Source organism: Hyla sarda, chromosome 8 (genome assembly GCF_029499605.1).
Source record: "Hyla sarda isolate aHylSar1 chromosome 8, aHylSar1.hap1, whole genome shotgun sequence".
Taxonomy (NCBI): Eukaryota; Metazoa; Chordata; class Amphibia; order Anura; family Hylidae; genus Hyla; species Hyla sarda.
The window spans coordinates 160506432-160530907 of NC_079196.1; the positions used below are offsets into that span (position 1 = coordinate 160506432).

The window sequence follows — 24476 nt, forward strand, 5'->3', positions numbered from 1 at the left end:
AGAAAGGATAAGGATTAGCCCTCATAAATGACAATGAGGTTAATTCTTATGCATTTCAGTTTTGCAGATTTGCACTTTTGCAGAATTATAATTTGGATTGTAAACTCAAAGTGTGAATACACAAAAACTAAAAAAAAAAATTAAAACCTCAGGCTACATTCACACAGTATTTTAGGCCAAATTTTCAGCTTTTCTTTATGTTCATGCGTAGTGTCTTTTTAGCCTTTTTTTTGTTGCTTTTGGTCAATTTTTTCAGCCATTAACGGTTCAAAAAAAAAAAAAAAATACCGTGTGTAAACATAGACAGAAAATTGCAACTTTAAAGGGGTACTCTGACCCTGGACATCTTATCCCCTATCCAAGGGATAGGGGATAAGATGTCTGATCGTGAAATCTCCAGGCCGGCACCCCGGCATTCTGATCATCTTTTATTTTTTTTTAGAATGCCGATGTGAGGTGCATTCTTGCTTCCTCCTCCTGAGGGATGTAGATTTTTACAGCTGTCAAAATTTACGTCCCTTCTCTCCTCCTGAGGGAGGGGTGAAGAGAGAACTGAGTATGGGGCTGAGGGAGGTAAAGAGCTACTTCCTGCCGAGCTCTGCACCTCATATTGGGTCCGGGAAGCCGTGGTCATGGTGACACGTCACGCCCCCTCCATTCATGTCTATGGAAGAGGGCATTGCGAGCGACCACAGCAGTCACACCCCCTCCTATAGACATGAATGGAGAGGGCATAGTGTGACATCACGACCACAGACACCTGAACAAAAAAGATTGGTACGCCAGGGTGCCAGCCCAGAGATTGCGTGCGATCAGGCATGGTCAGATGGTCAGGGGCAGAGTCCACCTTTAGTTTTACCACTATTGAGTCACTCTTTTGAGTCAAGAATTAAAATTGTGCAATGAAAGGTAAAATAGTAAAAACATTTAAGCTGAAAGTGTTACATCATTATTTTTTAATTTTTAAGGGGTAGTAAGAATTGTTAAGGGTGGGGAAAAAAAAATATGGGTGTGGAGATAATCCCTCTCTCCCGTATTTCTGTTACCAAAATGGGCCCCAGGATGATTTATAGAAGCCACGGAGTATTGTTGATAAACTAGTCCCTTCCTATTTAAAGGGGTAGTCCAGTGGAAAACAGTTTTTTTTATATCAACTGGTGCCAGAAAGTTTAACAGACTTGTAAATTACTTCTATTAAAAAATCTTAATCCTCCCGCGTACTTATTAGCTGCTGAATACTACATAGGAAACTATTTTCTTTTTGGAGCACAGTGCTCTCTGCTGACATCTCTGTCCATTTTAAGAAGTGTCCAGAGTAGGAGAAAATCCCCATAGCAAACATATGCTGCTCTGGACAGTTCCTAAAATGGACAGAGATGTCAGCAGAGAGCACTGTGGTCATGATGTCAGCAGAGAGATCTGTGTTCCAAAAAGAAAATAATTTCCTCTGTAGAATTCAGCAGCTAATAAGTACTGAAAGGATTAAGATTTTTTTTTTAACAGAAGTAATTTAAAAATCTGTCTAACTTTCTGGCACCAGTTGATAAAAAAAAAAAAAAAAAAGTTTTCCACCGGCGTACCCCTTTAATATTGGAAACAGCAAATTCCCCAAAAAAGGAATAAAGGTTTTTGAGGTGAGGAAAATCTAAGCATGAAGATTAAGCAGTTTATTCATTGAGGTAGGCTTAGGGTGCATGCACACTACGTTTCATTAGATACGGGACCATATATGGCTGGGGAGAGGGGGCGGAGAGGCGGGGCAACCGCTGGCTGCCATATGCAGTCCCGTATCTAATGTATTTCAGTGAGCGACCGGAGTGAAACGCTGCCTCCGGTCGGCTCCGTTTTGGCCCGTATACGGTTTCCCGACCGGACCTACAAATGTAGTCAACAGCGTTTTTAGGTCCAGTCTGGAAACCGTATATGGGGCAAAACGGAGCCGACCGGAGGCAGCGTTTCACTCCGGTCGTTCACTGAAATACATTAGACAAGGGACCGCATATGGCAGCCTGCGGTTGCCCCGCCTCTCCGCCCCCCTCTCCCCAGCCGTATATGGTCCCGTATCTTAAGAAACGTAGTGTGCATGCACCCTTACTCTGTAGAGACATGTCCCTTTCAGTAACGCAGTGCAAGGTGTTTAGAAGAGTGGTAGTAGTTATAAAGTAGCAGCAAGTACTAGTGTATTTTTATCCTTAAAAATGATGCCCAGTGCTAAGAAATGTATCCCCTATCTGCAGGATAAATGTCTGATTGAGGGGGGGGGGGGGCGGCTTCGACTGAAGGGACCACCTGGCTCAGTCCTGCCTCTACGCTGCTAGAGCGTGTTTCGCACCTGAATGGAAGGGGGTCCGCTGTGCTGGGGGAGAGAATCCTGGAAGGGGTGGCTGAGTATTTAAACTAGGTGAGTGGGGGGAGGATAATAAAGCAAAGAAAGCAGACCGTGGGATGGATAGGTTAGAGAGGGGTCAGGACATAATGGTGGGTGGAGAGGATTCCTGTGGGGGGAGGTTAAGAGCAGTGGATAAGGAGATCCATGGGTTACAAACCAGCCGTAAAAATAAATGTAGCCCGAAAAATTGTAATCCCAATAATTCAAAAAATTCCATTAGTCCCAATAACAAATAATAACGTTAGACCCAATAACTCAAAAAATCCCATTAGCCCCAATAACTTAAATAGTACAATTAGCCCTTATAACTCAAAAAATAACATTAACCCCAATAACTCTGAAAATCCCATTAGTGAGACTATATGTGTAAAACTTAATGGAAATGTAAAGTGTATGTTCAAAAATGCCAGAAGCCTAGCAAATAAAATGGGGGAGCTTGAGGCCTTGATACTGGAGGAACATATTGATATAGTTGGGGTCACTGAGACATGGCTGGACTCCTCGCATGATTGGGCTGTTAATCTGCAGGGGTTTACATTGTTTCGCAAGGATAGAATGAACAGAAAAGGTGGTGGAGTCTGTCTGTATGTAAGAAGTGGTATGAAAGTCAGTGTGAACGATGCCATAGTGTGTGATGATTCTAAGGATATGGAATCACTGTGGGTAGAATTACAAAAGGAGGGAAATACTGAAAAAATTATATTTGGTGTAATCTACAGACCCCCTAATATCACTGAAGCGATAGAAGTTCGGCTGCATAAACAAATAGAGAGGGCCGCCTGGGCAAGTACAGGTAATAATGGGAGATTTTAACTATCCAGATATAGATTGGGGCCGGGGGCTGGCTAAAACTACAAAGGGGAGAAAATTCCTAAATTTATTGCAGGATAATTTTATGGGCCAGTTTGTGGAGGACCCAACAAGAAGTGATGCCTTGTTGGATCTGATCATTTCCAACAATGCAGAGCTGGTTGGTAATGTAACTGTGCGGGAAAACCTTGGTAATAGCGACCACAATATAGTTACTTTTGACTTAAAATGTAGAAAACAAAGACAGACGGGGAAGGCAAAAACATATAACTTTAAAAAGGCAAACTTCCCTGGGCTGAGAGCTGCACTACAGGACATAGACTGGGGGGAGGTGTTGTCAAATACTGATACAGAAGGTAAATGGGACATCTTTAAATCAACTCTAAATAACTATACAGCTAAATATATACCAAAGGGGAACAAATATAAACGATTAAAACTAAATCCTACATGGCTGACAAATTATGTTAAAAGAGCAATAAACAACAAAAAAAATAGCCTTCAAAAAATTCAAATCTGATGGGTCAGCGATAACATTTAAACAGTACAAGGAGCTTAATAAAATATGTAAAAATGTAATAAACACAGCAAAAATTCAAAATGAGAGACAGGTGGCCAAAGAAAGCAAAACTAATCCTAAATATTTTTTTAGATATATAAATACAAAAAAAACAAGGACAGAGCATGTAGGACCCCTTAATAATGATAATGGGGAGGTTGTCACAGGCAATCAAGAGAAGGCGGAGCTACTGAATGGGTTCTTTAGTTCTGTATACACTATGGAAAAAGGAGCTGACATTGGCCAGGTCAGTGCTGGTAACACATCATGTAATGTACAGAACTGGCTTAATGTAGAGATGGTACAAGGTAAGTTAAGTAAAGTAAATGTAAGCAAATCTCCAGGGCCGGATGGACTACACCCAAGAGTTCTTAGAGAGGTAAGTTCAGTAATAACTGTACCCTGTAATAACTGTAATAACTGTTCATGATATTTAGAGATTCTCTGGTGTCTGGTATTGTGCCAAGGGACTGGCGCAAGGCTAATGTGGTACCAATCTTCAAGAAGGGCTCTAGGTCTTCGCCAGGCAATTATAGACCGGTAAGTCTAACGTGCATTGTGGGTAAATTGTTTGAAGGACTTATACGGGATTACATACAGGAATACATAGGGGATAATTGTATTATAAGTGATAGCCAGCATGGGTTTACTAAGAATAGAAGTTGTCAAACCAATCTAATTTGCTTTTATGAAGAGGTGAGTAGAAGCCTTGACAGAGGAATGGCTGTGGATATAGTGTTTCTGGATTTTGCCAAAGCGTTTGATACTGTCCCTCACAGACGTCTGCCAGGTAAGTTAAGGTCTTTGTGCTTGGAAACTTTAGTTTGTAACTGGATTGAACACTGGCTCATGGATTGTACAAAAAAACAAAACAACGTAGTCTCAAGGTGATACCAGGTGCTCAACCCCAAGTGCAATTGTGTGGATTGCAAGGCTACTGTGCTTACTGTCGGGCGTTTGGAAGCACAGTAGTCTCGCAACCCTTGACAAAGGTGATTAGTCACCGAAACGTCGGGGAGGCCTACGGTCAGAGTTTTAGTTAGCATGGCACAGGGGATCTTTAGGAACAAAGGAGTGAGGGACAGCTGAGCACCAGTGGACACTGGAATCACCAGTGGTCCACAGAGTGGAGTTGAATACATGCGCAGCTGCCCCGGACACCCTCTAGTGTGTGAATTCCTTCACACTTGATCATATACATTCCCCTTCCACTGCAGATTTTAACTTTTTCTTTGGGGTCACATATTTTAATCAATACTAATAAAATAAATATTTTATAGGGAGGGTTCAAGTGAGGGTTGTCCCCATAAGGGGGTCACCCCTTGTAGGTTGTTATTGGCTGTTTCTATCTTTGCAGATGACACCAAGCTTTATAGCACAGTACAGTCTATAGAGGATGTGCATAAGTTACAAGATGACTTGGATAGACTAAGTGTCTGGGCCTCCACTTGGCAAATGAGGTTCAATGTGGATAAATGTAAAGTTATGCATCTGGGTACTAATAACCTGCATGCATCGTATGTCTTAGTGGGGATTAAACTGTCAGAGTCACTGGTAGAGAAGGATCTGGGTGTACTTGTAGATCACAGACTACAGAATAGCATGCAATGTCAGGCTGCTGCTTCCAAAGCCGGCAAGATATTGTCATGTATCAAAAGAGGCATGGACTCAAGGGACAGGGACATAATACTCCCCCTTTATAAAGCATTGGTACGGCCTCACCTGGAATATGCTGTTCAGTTTTGGTCACAAGTCCATAAAAGGGACACTGCGGAGTTGGAAAGGGTGCAGAGACGTGCAACTAAACTAATATGGGGCATGGAACATCTTAGCTATGAGGAGCGATTAAAGGAGTTACAATTGTTTAGTCTTGAGAAGAGATATGATAAACGTATATAAGTATATAAATGGCCCATACAAAAAATATGGATAAAAACTGTTCCAGGTTAAACCCCCCCAAAGGACGAGGGGGCACTCCCTCCATATGGAGAAGAAAAGGTTTAGTCTAAAGGGGCGACACGCCTTCTTTACCGTGAGGACTGTGAATTTATGGAACGGTCTACCTCAAGAACTGGTCACAGCAGGAACAATTAACAGCTTTAAAACAGGGTTAGATACATTCCTGGAACAAAATAACATTAATGCTTATGCAGAATTATAAAACTACATCCCTTCCCCTTATCCCCTTACACCCTTCACTTCAATTCCCTGGTGGGACTTGATGGACGTATGTCTTTTTTCAACCATACTAACTATGTAACTATTAATAACCACATCAAATATATGCCGTATTCTCTTCAAAATGTATTTGGTGCATATTTCCAAAGCACTACTACAATGGTATTTAAAAAAAATCACATGGATTTGATGTAAATTTTTTGGATTTTAGGTTTTCCTTACTTTTGATAAAAGCCATGGTAATATACTCAGTGCATGAGGCCTTAGTTACTGGATCATGAAGATGATTTGGAAAGGAAACTTAGCTGCTTCTAGCTAACCATGTTTTTTTGCCTTTATCTGGATCAACACTACATAGGTAATCGGCTGACCGGGATGAACACAAGTCTTTAGTTAAAAAAACAGTGCAAGTCTAATCAATACATCAGTATACAGATGAACATAATACAGATATGCATATAATAAAGCATGCCAAGGGATCCCACATACTGGGCTTTATTGACATAGAAAAAAAAAATCTGAAACACAAATTTTACAAAAATGCAATGTATAGTTTAATGTATGAAAACAACAAATATGTAAAATGTCATTTGAAAGCTGTACTTAACAAGAACACGCTGCTGTCACTGAGGGCAGCATAACCAAGGGACAGATATGTTACCGGTATGTTGTCTGCTATGCTCAATGAGGTTTAGGTTAAATAAACAAGCTTATTTAGTTTCAAAGGAGTTTAAAAAAGTAGCGGGTTTCTCCACAGCTAATTTTCAGAAGGGGAATTTCCTCTGTGGAAAGTGTGCCACAGACCCCCAGACCCCATTGAAGTCAATAGGGTCTGCAGCTGATTTTCCATAGCGGAGATTCAGCTGTGGACAACCAGCGGAGAGCCCGCCCCTTTCAAACTTTTTAAACAAAATACACTTGTGTGAATGAACCCTTAAAGGGGTACTCTGGTGAAAAACATTCCTTTTTTTTTTTTTAAATCAACTGTTGCCAGAAAGTTAAACAGATTTGTAAATTACTTCTATTTAAAAATCTTAATCCTTCCAGTACTTATCAGCTGCTGTACACTCCACAAAGTTATTTTCTTTTTGAATTTATTTTCAGTCTGACCACAATGCTCTCTGCTGACACCTCTGTCCATGTCAGGAACTGTCCAGCACTGTGGTAAAACAGAAAAGAAATTCGAAAAGAAAACTTCCTGTGGGCATACAGAAGCAATTTATAAATCTGTTTACCTTTCTGGCACCAGTTGATTTAAAAAAAATAAATAAATAAAAAAAATCCCCCCCCCTTAGAGTATCCCATTAAAGAATGTTCTAACAACATATCCAGAAGTAGGACTCACCAATAACATACATCTGTTCCTCAATATCTGAAATACCCAGAACCTGTTATCCCACCACTTTTTGTGATCTCATGGAGTCAAGGGTAGAATTCCCACCACACTCACTATCATTTCTATTCACTATCTGGCTGGGATGTGTAGTTGTCTTCCACTGTGTCTCCACAAGTTCACGTGCACCTTCATTACCATTATGTACATACAATGGCCTCCAAACAGTGCAATACCATATGCATCAATACACAAGTGCTTTATTTGTTACAGAATAAAAAGGTAAATCGCAAGCATTCCAAAAAAAAAAAAAAATACATAAAAGCTGCATGCCGCCATAAACAAACGGAAAAAAAAAAAAACCCTGATAACTACAGACTCCAGCTGAATTGTTAAGAAACAGTGGAGGACTACTACATCCCCAGTTGCATAGAGGACAGAGAGGAGAACTAGAGACTCTCGCTGGATTGTGGAACCACAGTGAAGACAACTAGAGGCAGACAAAAGAGCATGCGTGGTGAAGATCAACATAAAGCCGAAGGATACCAGGTTCTGTAGATTTCTGATGTTGGAGGACATATGTATGTTGCTGGATACGTTTTCAGGAAATTTTTTAGAATGTTTTTAATCATAGCCAACCTGATCAGTGTATAATTTACTGACCTGTGGTCTCGAAATGTATTTGCTCAGTTGATCTGTTATTGCTAATACATAAGCAGATAGGGGGAGGGGTAAAAATCTTAAAAGCAATCTGTCAGCAGCAACTCATGTTCCAGTCACTGCTGACAGTCAGATATGTGATCTCACATCTGCACACAATGGGGGAGATTTATCAGTACCTGTGCAAAGGAAACGTTTACCAGTTGCCAATAGCAACCAAATTGCTTCTTTTCTTTTTCTTTAAAAAAAATAAAAAGAAGCAATCTGATTGGTTACTATGGGCACCTGCACAGGTTTTGATAAATCTCCCCCAATGTGCAAGCACAGCACAGGAACAATATTTGGAGGCAGAGCCCTGATGGCCAATCAGTCAGGAACAGGAGACGTTCCAGCCCTCAGCACTTAAGGAGCTTGGGAATGCCTTCTATTTTTCTATATTTTGGAAGCACAGAGAGAAATATGAAAGGTACCAAGATAAATGTACAAGGAAGCGCCACTCCATAACATGAATCATTTTTGTGCATTTATTTGCACATCCAGTAAGGTGCAACGTTGCGATCCTACAATTTGGATCTTTCTTTAGGCTTGGGAAACATCCAAATTATAGGATAGAAACATTGCACCTGATTGGTGTGTGACTAACTACACAAAATTGACTCCCGTTATATGGATGGCTGCTTTCTTGTACACTTATCTTTAATGTCCTTGGGACAGAGTCAAGCCTCCTAAAGCTTGTGCACCCTCTGCCACAAATGAAAGGTACCATGTGTCTCCTTGCCCTAACAGCTATCTATCAGTGTCAGCAGTTGGGAACATGAACTATAGTCGACAGATTCCCTTTAAATAAGCAATACCCTGTGAAATTTAATGTACAATAAAAATCCAGATACAAACATCAAAAAGAAAGGGTACAGAATGATCAAAATGTACAAAAAAAAAAAACAATAGGTTGGTACCTTTTTAAACAACCCTTCACTTGTTGGATAGAGCTGAATATTTGATCTACATTGTATCCTCTGGCTGTTCATAAAAAAACTGTACATAAAATTATTTAACCATTTCATTCATCATACACCATCTCCATTCTTTCCCGAGTTCATGTACTTTTTAAAGGAAATCGGAATAGTTCACTTTCTCAATATGGTAGCTAAGTCTAGGCACAGGTGGCACATGTTTTGTGACTGATCTGGTCAATAGGCTCGCACTGCAGGAAGGCACTTCAAGTAGTTAGGTCCTATTCAGGTGGCCCTATTTACAAGTCCTGGCCTTACCATGCGTTTTCTGCCCGGACAAACATAGGATCCAAGGTCCTATTAGTATTGGTCATCAGACCCACTTGGATTCAATGAATATAAAGAGCTTCAGTGTAAGTTTGCTACATAAACTAGGGTAGTTCGTGTGTCTAAAAATATACATTTACCATACAATATCGCAGGTATCCTACACTGGACTCCTTTAATTCTGTCTGTGACCACGGATCAAGGATGAAAAAAAAAAAATGTCATAACCTTTATCATACTGTACTAGACCTATTTTCCCACTGAGGCCAGGGCAATACAGCATTAAGAAGATATTGCAACACTGCATCCAATGACTGTCAATGTGAACACGACATGACAGGTATACAAAACCCAATTATTATGGTTTCAGTGTTGACCTCAATGCAAGCCAACTCGTAACAAAACAAGTTCCACAATTATTGGTTGTAGCGCATTGCAGTGTAGCCCAAGCCTAAAATGAGTTTTCAGGTCATTCTAGAACGCAGTGTTTTCCAACCAGGGTGCCTCCAGCTGTTGCAAAACAACAACTCCCAGCATGCCCGGACAGCCAAAAGGCAGGTAAAAAAAAAATCAGAGCTGAGAGTATCCTGTCTATGTAATTCTCCAGGAGCTAAATACATCAACATCACAAGCCTGGATCCTGGCATTAAAGGATTACTCCGGCGGAAAACTTTTTTTTTTTTAAATCAACTGGTGCCAGAAAGTTAAACAAATTTGTAAATGATTTCTATTAAAAATTCTTAATCCTTCCAGTACTCATTAGCGGCTGTATACTACAGAGGAAGTTATTTTCTTTTGGGATTTCTCTTCTGTCACGACCACAGTGCTCTCTGCTGACACCTCTCTCTATGTCAGGAACTGTCCAGCGCAACATATGTTTGCTATGGGGATTTTCTCCTGCTCTGGACAGTTCCTGACATGGACAGAGGTGTCAGCAGAGAGCACTGTGGTCATGACAGAAAAATCTCAAAAGAAAATAATTTCCTCTGTAGTATACAGCTGATAATAAGTACTGGAAGGATTAAGATTTTTCAATAGAAGTAATTTACAAATCTGTTTAACTTTATGGCTTCAGCAGATAAAAAAAAAAAAAAAAAAAAAAAAAGGTTTCCACCGAAGTACCCCTTTAAGGATATGCTCACACTGCGGAATCTCAGCTCGTGGGATTCCGCCAGGCGTCCGCCACTGAAAATCTTTAAGGATATGCTCACACTGCAGAATCTCCTCTCGCAGAATTCCGCAATTGGTGATTCCGTCAGGCGGTAGGACCGTGGGGCACTGCGCCGTCACCATTGACGTCTATGCAGTACTCGCGGAATTCCGCGCAAAGAATGAACATGTTCTTTCTTTGCGCTGAACAATTTCAGCAGCAGAATTGTCTGTAGCTGAAATTTCGCAGTGTGAACGGGTCTCGCGGAAGACCCCTTTACACTGATGATAATATGTTCACTGCGCGGAATTCCCCAGTGTGAACGTACCCTTACTTTGTGTCCCTCGCAGAGGATTGCCTAGGCCTGGCAATTCTACATAACTCAGCTATGAGCGGATGCTGTACAGGCAACTAACTGTAAACTAGAAAGTTTCACTCACTGACGGCAAACAGGAATACTGATCCTGAAATAGGTATAGGAGAAAAGTGTTTAAATATTATGGCTTTTTAGGATTGAATTTCTTTATGTTTTTATATTTTATTTGTAAAATAGAGCAAGGATTTCATAAATATGTTTGGAAGCAGTACTTCAATCTGATTTACAAATATTGTACAGACATAATGGTGCTAAATGACAAACTACTATACTGCATACATACAACGTACTGCAATGTCACAAGTATGCATGGTGCTACTATACACCACACACACAGTAATGCTACATAATACACCCATAGTGGAGCTAAATCATAAATAGCACCACTATACTGCAAATATACATCAGTAAACATACATCTCTACTCCATATACACATTATACACCATAATTCACATTAACCTCTTCTGCAGAGCCGTTATATCCAAGTGGAGACTAAGCTTGTGCAACAGACAGATTCTCAGCCATCCTACCCCCTCCCTCACTGTCTGTACCAGTGTTTCCCAACCAGTGTGCCTCCAGCTGTTGCAAAACTACAACTCCCAGCATGTCCGGACAGACTTGCATTAAGGGGTTGTGGCGTGATGTCACGAGGTTGCGTGGCCGACCCCCGTAGCACGCGCACAGTGTTCGGAACTAAATGTTCCAAATGCAGCCGGAATACCCCTTTGAGCAGTCATATTTACACATATCCTTGCTTCAGGTAATGGAAGAAAAATGGAAAAAAACAAACAAAAAAACACTGTAAAATTCTGCCTATGGCACTGTACAGATAAAGTTTATGAATGTGACACTTTACAAGAAACTTAAAGTCAATTATAAAATATATTGAGCCCGATCGTTTTAGATCGTAAAGAAATGGAACTTTCAGGTATGACCTAAGGGAATATTCACAGATCCTGTAGGTATGAATGTACGCTTAGGGTCTATTAATACATACTGTATCCTGAGCATATTTGATGCTGCAGATTTGAAGCTGTGTTCAGTCATTTAGTTTACATTATAAATCTGTAGCATTATATATGCGCAGGATACAGTACATGGGACTAGACCCTTAAGCTACATTTAGAAGGTTTGATTTTTTGCCCTCTTCTGATTTAGCACCACTCTTGTCCATGAGTTGCATCTGTTATCGAAGCTCACCGACATCCAAATAAGTAGGTCTAAGTTACAAGCTACAATACCTGTAATAATTGGTAGAGAATAGGACTGGATCGCCAGCACAAACCACTATACACCCAATACTGGTTTCCAGTTAAATGAGCTTTTCTTTTATTCCATAAAATATAATAACACATAGGTAATAGCTACACACATTTCCAGGTAAAACATTGCTTCTTTAGATTAAACATAAGCATGCATAATACAGGGAAAAACACCTTTTAAAGTTCAAAAATGGCCCCACAAAATGACGCCATGACAAAGACATCATAATAGGAATAAAACTGCATTCATAAAACATTGCCATAAAACAAGGTTAAGGCTGGGTCCACACTACGTTTTGTCCCATACGGGAGCGCATACGGCAGGGGCGAGCTAAAAGCTTGCGCTCCCGTATGTGACCGTATGCGCTCCCGTATGTCATTCATTTCAATGAGCCGACCGGAGTGAAACGTTCGGTCCGGTCGGCTCATTTTTGCGCCGTATGCGCTTTTACAACCGGACCTAAAACCGTGGTTGACCACAGTTTTAGTTCCGGTTGTAAAAGCGCATACGGCGCAAAAATGAGCCGACCGGACCGAACGTTTCACTCCGGTCGGCTCATTGAAGTGAATGGCATACGGGAGCGCATACGGTCACATACGGGAGCGCGAGCTTTTAGCTCGCCCCTGCCGTATGGGCTCCCGTATGGGACAAAACGTAGTGTGGACCCAGCCTAACATGTCCTAAAAATAACTGCTACTTTTCAATGCCCTATCTAGGGTAAAAGTGCAATAAAGTGTAGATATTATGTATATGAGACAGATACAACATGTATTTTATAGGAGAGTTTTTATGAATGTAGTTTTATTTTGGTTTATGTTGTCATGACATCATTTTGGTGCATTTTTTTTCCTGCATTAAGCATGCTCTGTTACATGTGAGGAAGAGGCAACGTTTTACCTGGAAACACATCACGTGTAATCATACTTTTTATGGAAAAAGAGACGCTCATTTAACTGGTAACCAGTAAAGGGTGTGCAGTGGTTTTTGCAAGCAATTCAGGGCTTTTCGCTACCAAGTCTACAGCTTCTGATATCGGAAGATTGGAAACCCAGCCCTATTCTTGGAGGCAGCACCACCGGAGCTGTTGAGGCTATTGATCTGATCAAAGAGATGTTGTGGCTCATGTAAAACACAACAAGGTAAGCGGACGCTGTTTTCGTTTATATAGAAATAAGCGTTTAAGCTGCAATACGGACACAGTACATGGGCAAGAGTGCTGCTGTTTTTGGGGCCCAAAAAATAAAAAACACAAAAAGATCTGTTTTTCTAATCCTGGACAATCCTTCAAAAGGGCTAACTGTTTCTATAGCTCATAGCTTGAAATAAAAGTTTTTTTTGGGGGGGGGGGGGGGGGGGGAAATTATTGATCGTACATGTCTACAATAAATCAGTCTCTAGGACATGTCAGAAGTTATGTAAACTTTTAGGTACACTTTAAAGTAAATGGGTGCCCTGCTTCTGTTCTTACCAGATAGAGTTAAGGGAAAATGACTTGCTGATTCACAAAACAGGTTTCAGTGCAGGCCAAAGATCACTTTCTCATAATTTAGACATGGAGAGCAGCAGTCCAGAACCAGAAGTGGTGTCATATTGGGACAATATAGATGCCCAGTAAAAGGGGAGCAGCATAGCAGTTTACTCTTAGGGTATATTAACACTGCAGAATTACGCTAACGGAGATTCCATCAGGCGGCCGCTGCCGAAAATACTTCGGAGGTAGGACTGCAAGGCACCATTGATGGCTATGCAGTACTTGCGGAATTCCGCACAAAGAATGAACATGTTCTTTCTTTGCGTGGAACAATTTCAGCGGCGGATTTTGTGAAATTCTGCAGTGTGAACGGGTCTCGCGGAAGACCCATTCACACTGACGGTACTACTCACTGCGTGAAATTCTACTTGCGGAATTTTGCGGGAATTCCTCAGTGTGAACATACCCTTACCGTACTTAGTAAGGTTTATCTAGGCTCAGTGGCTTGTGTGTATGTGCTACTGAACTTAGTTCTGTACCTTAGTCTCATTCAAGTAAATTGGGCTTGATGCTGTATTTCTCACAGTCACAAACACAGATGAGAAGATGTGCCTAGATAAACATTACAGATATGCCATCATGTGGTGGTCCCAGGGATTGCCTCTCATCAATCATCAATGGCCTAGCCTAAAGACAAGTTGTCAATGTTTCCTCCCCCCACCCCCCCAGAAAACCCCTTTAAAAAATGTGTGGATTGTTGAACTCATTATAAAAGCAAACAGAGAAAGACAACCTGTTCCTGGGCATGATCTCATACCGTACAGCTCAAAACCAGCAGTAAAACAATGGATTCTACAAAGAAAAGGAGCTTTAAAATAGAACTATAAAAGAAAACAACTTATCATGACTCAATATGAGTGAAAACAACTCGTACTTTGGGTAACAGAGGTAAAACATAGACAAGCTATGATTTCTTGGAAGAGCTTATAGTCTTTAATGTAGTAGACTGTATATCGCACAGTGGTCCGAAACGTCCATTGGCATCTTTGGCTCTCATGGCAAAGGAATATGTAGTGTCCTCAAGAAACTGTGTAAGCGTACAGGCCATTGGTAATGGTAAAGCCTTGATTTCACCTATCTTTTTCCATAGTTTCTTGGGGTTGTTCGGATCTCCCTGGTGTACATAAAGGCAATAGGCTGTGGCCGGTGCACAGCTGGGATCAACGTTGGTGATATTCCATGACAGGGCAATGCCTTTAGGGTTTTGGACCTGAGCAAGTCTAAGCTGAGGCTTTTGTGGAGGCTTTAGTGCTGCGGGTTCAGGGTTCGATGAAGTTTGTAGCTTTTTGGCCAATGTCTCATTTACATTCTTTTGGGAAAAAAAGGAGAAAAGAGTGACTAAGAATGTGGTTTAAATATATATTTTTTTCACAAAATGGCTTTTTAATAAGCGTTCCTAATGGAAAAAGGTGCATCAACCAAAACAAAATGGGAGCCATAAAGATGTAGTCCTAAAAGTATAAACTGTCTAAAAGAAAAAACTTAGTTGTCTATTGCAACCAGAGCTCAGCTTTCAATACAAGTAAAAATATCCTATCCCATCATGGTTACAGCTCATACAGTCATGGCTGTAAATGTTGGTACCACTAAAGTTTTTCTACAAAAATGAAGTACAAAAAAGAAAAGGATTGCAGTAACACATGTTTTGCTATACAAATGATTATTCCCTTTGTGTGTATTGGAACTAAACCAGAAAAAGGGAGGAAAAAAAAAATTGGACCTAATGTCACACCAAACAAAATTATTGGCACCCTTAACTTAATATTTGGTTGCACAACCTTTGGATAAAATAACTGAAATCAATCTCTTCCTATAACCATGAATAAGCTTCTTACACCTCTCAGCCGGAATGTTGGATCACTCTTCCTTTGCAAACTGCTCCAGGTCTCTTATTGGAAGGCGCCTTTTCCCAACAGCAATTCTTAGATCTCTCTACAGGTGTTTAATGGGATTTAGATCTGGACTCATTGCTGCCCACTGCAGAATTCTCCAGAACTTTGTTGCCATCCATTTCTGGGTGTTTTTTGAGGTATATTTGGGGTCATTGTCCTGCTGGAAGACCCAAGATCTCGGACGCAAACCCAGCTTTCTGACACTGGGCAGTACAGTGCGATCCTCTTTCTGTTGTCCATGCTTAGTTTGGCACACACAGACATAAAAAGGAGAGAAGTTCACTTAGTCTTGGCATTGTATCAGTTTTCAGGTGTGATTTGTTATATTTCCCACACCTGTTACTTGCCCCAGGTGAGTTTAAAGGAGCATCACATGGTTGAAACAATCTTATTTTCCCACAATTTTGAAAGGGTGCCAATAATTTTGTCCAGACCATTTTTGGAGTTTGGTGTGATATTATGTTCAATTTGCTTTTTTCCTTCCTTTTTTGGTTTAGTTCCAATACACACAAAGGGAATAAACATGTGTATAGCAAAACATGTGTTACTGCAATCCTTTTCTGGGAGAAATACATTTTCTTGAAAAATTTCAGGGGTGCAAACAGTTACGGCCATGACTGTATTTCGACCCATGCACCTTAAAACAGTAAGGCTACAAACAAACTCCATAGGGGAGATTTATCAAAATCTGTCCAGACCATAAGCTGCAGAGTTGCCCTGAGCAACCAATAAGATGGATTCTTTCACTTTTGAAAAGGCCTCTGAAAAATGAGAGAAGCGATTTGATTGGTTGCTATGGGCAACTCAGCAACTTTTTCACTGGACAGGTTTTGATAAATCTCCCCCCTATATGTAGACTTATCCTGCGGTCATACTTTGTACCAGCTGTCTCAATCTTCTTTCTGCTACCTTACTCCCAAATATATGAGGAAGGGACAAATTAAGAAAATTATGCCTGCAGGATCAGACTACATATGGGGTTGTGCTGTAGTCTGCTACCATGGAGATCCATAACTTTGTCTCGATCAGCAGTCATCACTATGGAAAGCAGTGCTAGGCTGCTCAAAAGGTGCAATTATTACACGTTGGTAAACAAATAAGGGTGGATTTGAGGGTAGGCTTAAAATGTTCACACCTATCACTGATTTTAAACATTACTGTAATATCTTTGGTTGATTTTCTATTCTTACATGCACTTGTATAAGATGCCATTGGTTTCAACTATAGTCTCTTACCTCTGTTTGAGGAGATCTAGGGACGGACTGTTTTATTTCATTCGCATCACAGCTTAGAGAGGCTTCTTTACCATTGCTCAATGGAAGGTCTTTCTTGTCGGAGCATTTACCAAACACCTTTTCAGTGCTAACATTCTCTTTTGGTGATGCTGACGATGCAGGCAAGCCACCATTTGGGATCACATTTTCAGCAGCCTTGTGTATTTCTAAAAGACACAGAAATTACATCTTTTATTTCAGCAATATTTTAACTAAGACTCAAAATCCATAAAGGAACTTTTTGTTATTTTTTTATTTATTTATTATGTTTACCATGTTACAATGTTTGTCAAAAACCTGCGAAACTGCTGGAATCAAGATGTTCAGCAATCTTTTGTGGCTGGTTCCAAACACTGGTGTAGAGGCTAAGCCAGTGTTTCCCAACCAGGGCGCCTCCAGGTGTTTCAAAACTACAACTCCCAGCATGCCTGGACAGCCAAAGGCTGTCCAGGCATGCTGGGAGTTGCAGTTTTGCAACATCTGGAGAGATCTTGGTTGGAAAACACTGGGCTAAGCTAAGCCTTTAAACTACAATGGATCTGTGTCTGGTATTTCTCCAATTCATATGAAAATACAATACAGAATTAGTAAACTGTGGAGCTAGAAATGCAATAGAAAAACATGGTTGCCATTACATAGAAGATTCCATTTTATTGTATAACCACAAGACATGCCATAAAGAGATGGATTTATATGAAAACAGCCATTTGGTAGTTTCTGTAACTGGCAATAAACAGAATGGACAGAGCTGTGCACGATTTCTCCAGTCATTCTTCCCCTCCACTCTCTAGGTGGACCCCCAGTCACAACACAGAAGCTGGTACCTGTACATATGTCAGCCATATTTACGATAGGAATACCATTTAAAGGGGTTATCCACCATAAGGTGATTTTAGAACTTACCTACAGGAAAGTAATGGACATGCTTAGAGAGGCTAAATGGCTATGTTGTGAGATTACCATAACGCTAAAGGCTATATTTTTGTGAACTGGTTTTTCCTGTTGGAGTTCATTTCCTCAAACTACAAATTACTCAAGATCCCAGTAAAATTGGATTTTTTCCCTATATCACCAGAGGGCTATGTATACCTCAATGGTGCTTATAACTGTACACTGTATTGCACAACCCTATCGGCCTCTTATATTGTCTTAGCAACTTGGCAGCTGCAGTCCACCAGCCTGCTTAAAGGGGTACTCCGGTGGAACTTTTTTTTTTTTTTTTTTTTTAAATCAACCGTTGCCAAAAAGTTAAACAGATTTGTATATGACTTCTATTAAAACATCTTAATCCTTCCAGTACTTATTAGCTGCTGTGTCCTACAGAGGAAATTCTTTTCTTTTTGGATTTATTTTCTGTCTGTCCACAGTGCTCTCTGCTGACACCTCTGTCCATGTCAGGAACTGTCCAGAGCAGCATAGGTTTGCTATGGGGATTTTCTCCTGCTCTGGACAGTTCCTGACATAGACAGAGGTGTCAGCAGAGAGCACTGTGGACAGACAGAAAAGAAATCCAAAAAGAATAGAATTTCCTCTGTAGTACACAGCAGCTAATAAGTACTGGAAGGATTAAGATCTTTTAATAGAAGTCATATACAAATCTGTTTAACTTTTTGGCAACAGTTGAGTCTCTGTATACCCTCTTATATATCAGATGCTGTGATCAGTAAACATAACCTTAGATGCAGCTCACGAGGAGGCTCCGGCTTATGACAAGGTCTTGATGGTGGGTGAGCGCCGGATGTGTCGGGGTAGTTACTTCTATTGTATGGGGGAATCTCGGGAGAAATCTAGGAGACATTTAATGATGATGCTGCTGTTGATTCCCAAATGATTATTACATAAAAATGGGCATACATAAAGGGGTACTCCAGTGTTCCAGCGTTCTTAAAGGGGTACTCCAGTGAAAAACTTTTTTAAATCAACTGGTGTCAAAGTTAAACAGATTTGTAAATTACTTCTATTAAAAAATCTTAATGCTTCCTGTACTTATTAGCTGCTGAATACTACAGTGCTCTCTGCTGACATCATGACCACAGTGCTCTCTGCTTACATCTCTGTCCATTTTAGGAACTGTCCAGAGTAGGAAAAAATTCCCATAGCAAACATATGCTGCTCTGGACAGTTCCTAAAATGGACAGAGATGTCAGCAGAGAGCACTGTGGTCATGATATCAGCAGACAGCTATGCGTTTCAAAAAGATAATTTCCTCTGTAGTATTCAGCAGCTAATAAGTACAGGCAGAATTAAGATTTTTTAATAGAAGTCATTTACAAATCTGTTTAACTTTCTGGCACTAGTTGATTTAAAAAAAAAAAAAAAAAAAAAAAAAAAAAGTTTTTCACCGGAGTACCCCTTTAAGGTACTCTGGTGATACTTGACTAAAATATTAACACAACCAGCCCCCCTGACATGTTTCGCTCAGCCAAGCATCTTCTGAGGTCTGGGCTAGTGGCTTAATCCTTGGTTTGTAAGTGTGAGGTCACTTTTCTCCTTTCCATACATCATCCACCCCACTCAAAAAAACACACCTGTGATCCCTTTGATGCAATAGACCAGTGTTTTCTCACCAGGGTGCCTCCAGCTGTTGAAAAACTACAATTCACTACAGAATGATCTCCCTCTCACCCAGCAGGTGCTCCACCCATTGAAGCAGACAGGCTCCCTCAGAACACCTGACTAGTGATGTAATGTCACACAAAGAATTGTGAGACCACCATGAAACACAGGTACAGACACTATATTATACTACACACGCTGGATGTGAAGGAATTAGCTTTTATGCAATTCCTGTATGAAAACGTAAATTTCAAAACAGTAGGTACTTTCTAACTTTAACAAACTTCTTTAGAGACATTACAGAAGGTTTAAAGGACATCTGCAGTGATATAACACATATCCCCTATCCACAGGATAGGGAATAAGTGTTTGATCGCGGGGGGTGATCTTCTAAATGGGGCCCCGGAATTACTGCGCTATGCACTGGCCAATGCGCATAGCATCGAACTCACTGAGATACGCCCCCTCCCTATACAGCTCTTTGGGAGAGGCAGGGAGGCACAAACGCTGCATCCCCGCTTCTACCATAGAACTACATGGAGGAGGCGTGTCGCATAACGCCGCAGCCGGCATGCCTCCTGCACGGGAGAGCTGCGGCAGAGCCGTGGCCCCGTGCAGGAGATTTCGGGGGGCCCCAGTGTTCGGACCCCCCGCGATCAAACACTTATCCCCTATCCTGTGGATAGGGGATAAGTTTTATATCACTGCACATGTCCTTTAAGAGTACGTTCGCATGTACAGTATCCTGCGCAGATTTGATGCGCAGGATTTTCTGCTGCAGATCTCAATAAACTAAATGATTGAGCACAGCTTCTAATCTGCAGTTACAAACTCTGTACATGTAAATACAACCTAAATCAGTGGAAGTGCAAGTGCGGACTCTAAGATGAAGGGGCTAGTCTGTAATACGGTCACTGAATTCATATACCACAAGCTCAGTTTTTTGAGGAAACCCAACACAAAACAAAGGGGGGGGGGGGGGGGTTCTTAGCAACCAGACCCCCATAGATAAAAATTTCTGACCTCTCTCTATGAAATTTCAGAGCTTTATTAAAAGTTTAGGCACACTTTAAAGGGGTATTCCAGCCAAAGACATCTGTCTGATCGCAGGGGGATCGCCGCTGGGACCCCACGCAATCTCCATGCAGCACCCGCATTCTCTGCCGGGCTACTGCTCCATGGTAATTTGGAAAAAATAGGGACAAGTTAGAGTGCAACAAAAAGGTTTCGAACCAGTGCCGGGTTATTTGTGATGAGGGGGCAGGCGTGACATCACTAGGGGCGGCCCTGAACACAAAAGCCCACACACAGCGTTCGGAACAATAAACTTCCGGAAGCTGGGGAGCGGAGTACCCCTTTAAGTGTTTTTTTTTTTTTTTTTTTTTTTTTTAAAGAACCCGCTTCACACGTAATGCAAAAAAAACTAAATAAAAACAAACAAAAATAAATTGATGCAGCTTTAAGGGAATGATGCACATGCAATCTGTAACATGCATATGTTGCAAATTCCCTAGGTATTATTCACTATACAGAAATGGGTGACATCTGTACAAAGCCTGTACAATAACATGTGTGAATTTGCTTTTGGGTTCTTCAGATGTAAATGCTGATAAACCATCTGAAGATATATAATGGCTGCAAACAGATTAGCACTAGATGGTACCTTTATCAAGTTTTTGTTCCTCATCTGTAAGATCTATAATGGCCTTGACTGGTTTATCCTGTAAAAAAAAATAAAAAAAAAAAATTAAGAAATCAAAGTATTTTCAGTTATTTATTTCTTTGCAATAAAGCATTTTGACCATCATACAGTACCAAAAAAGCAGATATGATCCAAGGAAAACACATCAGCTCAGAAAATAACAGTAGCCTTCTATTAACCCCTTAAGGACACAGCCCATTTTGGCCTTAAGGACGCAGCCAATTTTATTTTTGCATTTTCATTTTTTTCTCCTCGCCTTCTAAAAAGCATAACTCTTTTGTATTTTCATCCATAGACTAGTATGAGGGCTTGTTTTTTGTGTGACCAGTTGTACTATGTAATAACATCACTCACTTTACCATAAAATGTATGGCAAAATAAAAAAAATACTCCAGTACAAGAAAAACAGCCGACACCGCTTAAAGTTTCATCCACCAAGGACTCACAGCCAAACCTCCGGATGTACACGGCTAACCCCCGGTGCTCACAGTAGACATAGGATAGCTTGTCAATTCTCCAGTATAGACGAACAAAGCACTGGGCACACAGGTTCCGGTCAAGCAGTTTATTGCAGGCGGAAACGCTCAGCAACAATTGTTTCACTACTCGCAGGTAGCTTTTTCACAGCCTCTGTGAAAAAGCTACCTCCGAGTAGCGAAACAATTGTTGCTGAGCGTTTCCACCTGCAATAAACTGCTTGACCGGAACCTGTGTGTCCAGTGCTTTGTTCGTCTATACTGGAGGGTAAAAAAAATACTATTTGTGTTGGGAAATTGAACAGAAATCTGCAATTTTTGAAGGTTTTGTTTTCATGATGTATAATTTACAGTAAAAATGAGGTGTTCTTTATTCTGTGGGTCAATACGATTAAAAGGATACCCATGGTAACCTTGAGAACAGATGGTACTTATTTATTTACTGTCTATATTTTAATCACTGTGGGTGTATTCAGGGGATCACATCCAGATCAAGTTCTGTGTCTATTATATCAGATTGAGCACACATGAACATTTATCTCTATATATTACGATGAAAATGATACCCATGATTACATACTTTTCTATTGTTGCGCTTAAAAAAAAAAAAAACGCAAACTTTTTAACCAAATTAGTGCATTTAAAATCCCTCTATATTGACAGACTATGGGGGAGATTTATCAAAACCTGTGCAGAGGAAAACTTGCCCAGTTGCCCATAGCAACCAATCAGCTTGCTGCTTTCATTTTTATGAAGGCCTTTTATGAAGGCCTGTGAAAAATGAAAGACGCAATCTGATTGGTTGCTATGGACAACTGGGCAAGTTTTCCTCTGCACAGGTTTTGATAAATCTCCCCCTATAACTTTTCTTTTTTCCGTAAAAGAGGCGGTATGAGGGCTAATTTTTTGCGCCGTGATCTGTACTTTTTAGATACACCATTTGCATATATGAAACTTTAAATTTTTATTTTTTGGAATATTATATGGCAAAAATCAATAACATTATATCAATAACATTATATTTTGATAGATCGGACATTTACGCACACGGTGATATCAAATATGTTAATTCATTTTATTTATTTTTTTTACACTTTGAGGGTAAAATGGGATAAAGTGACAATTTATATTTTTATTGGAGGGAAGGGATTTTTCACATTTTTGTACTTTATTTATTTTTAACACACAAACACCCCTTAATGACATGCGCCGTAAATGCACAACACTGCAAAGCATCACTTAGCGCACAGAAGCGTACATTTACGGCACAGCTGTGACACGAGCGAAGAAGCTGCCCTCGCTTCATACCCGGCGGCTGTCGGCAGCCGTGGACCTGCCGTTAATGGCGGACATCAGCAATCGCGCTGATGTCTGCCATTAACCCCTCAGGTGCTGTGATCAATACAGATCAAGGCATCTGTGGCAGTGCAGCACTTATAATGGCTGATCTGATCGCCCGCGGATCAGATCAGCCAAGATGGCGGATGGAGGTCATCTCACCTGTCTCCGTCTGTCTTCCGGGTCTTCTGCACTGATCTGCCATCCAGCAGACCAGAGAAGATCCAGCAGAAGATCGCCGATAAAATTGATCAGTGCTATGCCCTATGCATAGCACTGAACAGTATTAGCAATCAAATGATTGCTATAAATAGTCTATGGGGACTAAAATAGTGTAAAATCAATGTTTAAAAGCCCCTCCCCTACTAAAGTTTTAAATCACCCCTTTTCCCCATATTAATACAAAAAAAGCGTAAAAATATATAAATAATCAACATGTTTGGTATCGTTGTGTGCGTAAATGTCCAAACTATAAAAATATAATGTTAATGATCCCCTATGGCAAACGGCGTAAACGTAAAAAAAAAAAAAAAAAAAAAAAGTTAAATTTCAGCTTTTTTGTCCCATCAAACTGCAATTTTTTTTTATAAAAAGCGATCAAAAAGTCACATATATGCAAATGTGGTAAAAAAACAAAACAGATCACGGCACAAAAAATTAGCCCTCACACATTCCTGAATATGGAAAAATAAGGAAGTTGGAGGTGGTCAAAATAGGGCAATTTTAAACATACTGATTTTGTAAAAAAAAGTTTGAGATCTTTTAAAAGCAGTACAATAATAGAAATGTATGTAACCATGGTATCATTTCAATCGTATTGACCCAGAGAATAAAGAAAACATGTCATTTTTACCGTAAAGTGTACAGTGCGAAAACAAAACCCCCCAAATTTGCTAAATTATGATTTATGTTTACATTTCCTTACACAAAAAATAATTTTTTAGGGTTTACCATACATTTTAGGGTAAAATTAGTGATGTCATTACAAAGTACAACTGTTCATGCAAAAAAGAAACCCTCATTTGGGTCTGGGAATAGAAATATATATAAAAAAAAAAAAAAAAGTTATGAATTTTAGAAGGCGAGGAGGGAAAAACAAAAACGCAAAAATAAAATTGGCGGCGTCCTTAACCCGTTTACGCAAAATCAGGTACATGTACCTGATGATTAGCGGTGACTTCGCGCAACATCAGGTACATGTACCTGATGGACATAAACTGTCACAGCGCCGCCGCGCGCTGTGACAGTTTTATGAAACTTGCTGTGCTACACAGCAGGACCTCCCTGAAGCCGGCCAGGGACCAATCGCAGCAGTCCCCGGCCGGCGATCGCTGCTATTGGTTCGTCAGTTCAGATGAACCGAAAGCAGGGATCTGGTGGTGGTCTCCTCCTTCCCCCTCTCCTCCGTCGCTTCATTCAGTGAAGCGATCGGTGGTGAGAGGGGCCCCGTTGGGGGAGGCTGCCCGCAGCACTCCGGATCGGAGCACAGCTCCGATCCTGAGTTAACCCTGTAGACGCTGCGGTCACTGTGACCGCGGCGTCTATTAGGATTACAGAGGGAGGGAGCTCCAACTGTCACCATCGGCGCTCTGCAAAGTGAAAGCAGAGCGCTGATGGTTGCCATGGCAACCGGAGGACTGACAGTAACCTCCGTTGCCATGGCAACATGAGTGATCAGTCTCTACCTAAGGTAGGGACTGATCTTTC

At 40.7% G+C, this 24476-nt stretch overlaps 1 protein-coding gene across 1 annotated transcript in view; it reads right to left on the bottom strand.

Moving 5' to 3' along the window:
- Nucleotides 1–13353: 13353 nt before the first annotated feature.
- Nucleotides 13354–24476, bottom strand: part of ATF7IP2 (activating transcription factor 7 interacting protein 2) — a 93550-nt gene continuing 82427 nt past the window's right edge. The window contains exons 9-11 of the mRNA XM_056534727.1: nucleotides 20917–20974; nucleotides 16659–16864; nucleotides 13354–14840 (exon numbers count right to left, since the gene is read on the bottom strand). Coding sequence (XP_056390702.1) covers nucleotides 14436–14840; nucleotides 16659–16864; nucleotides 20917–20974 — 669 coding nt within the window. The 3' untranslated portion in view covers nucleotides 13354–14435. The remainder of the gene's footprint in view (nucleotides 14841–16658; nucleotides 16865–20916; nucleotides 20975–24476) is intronic.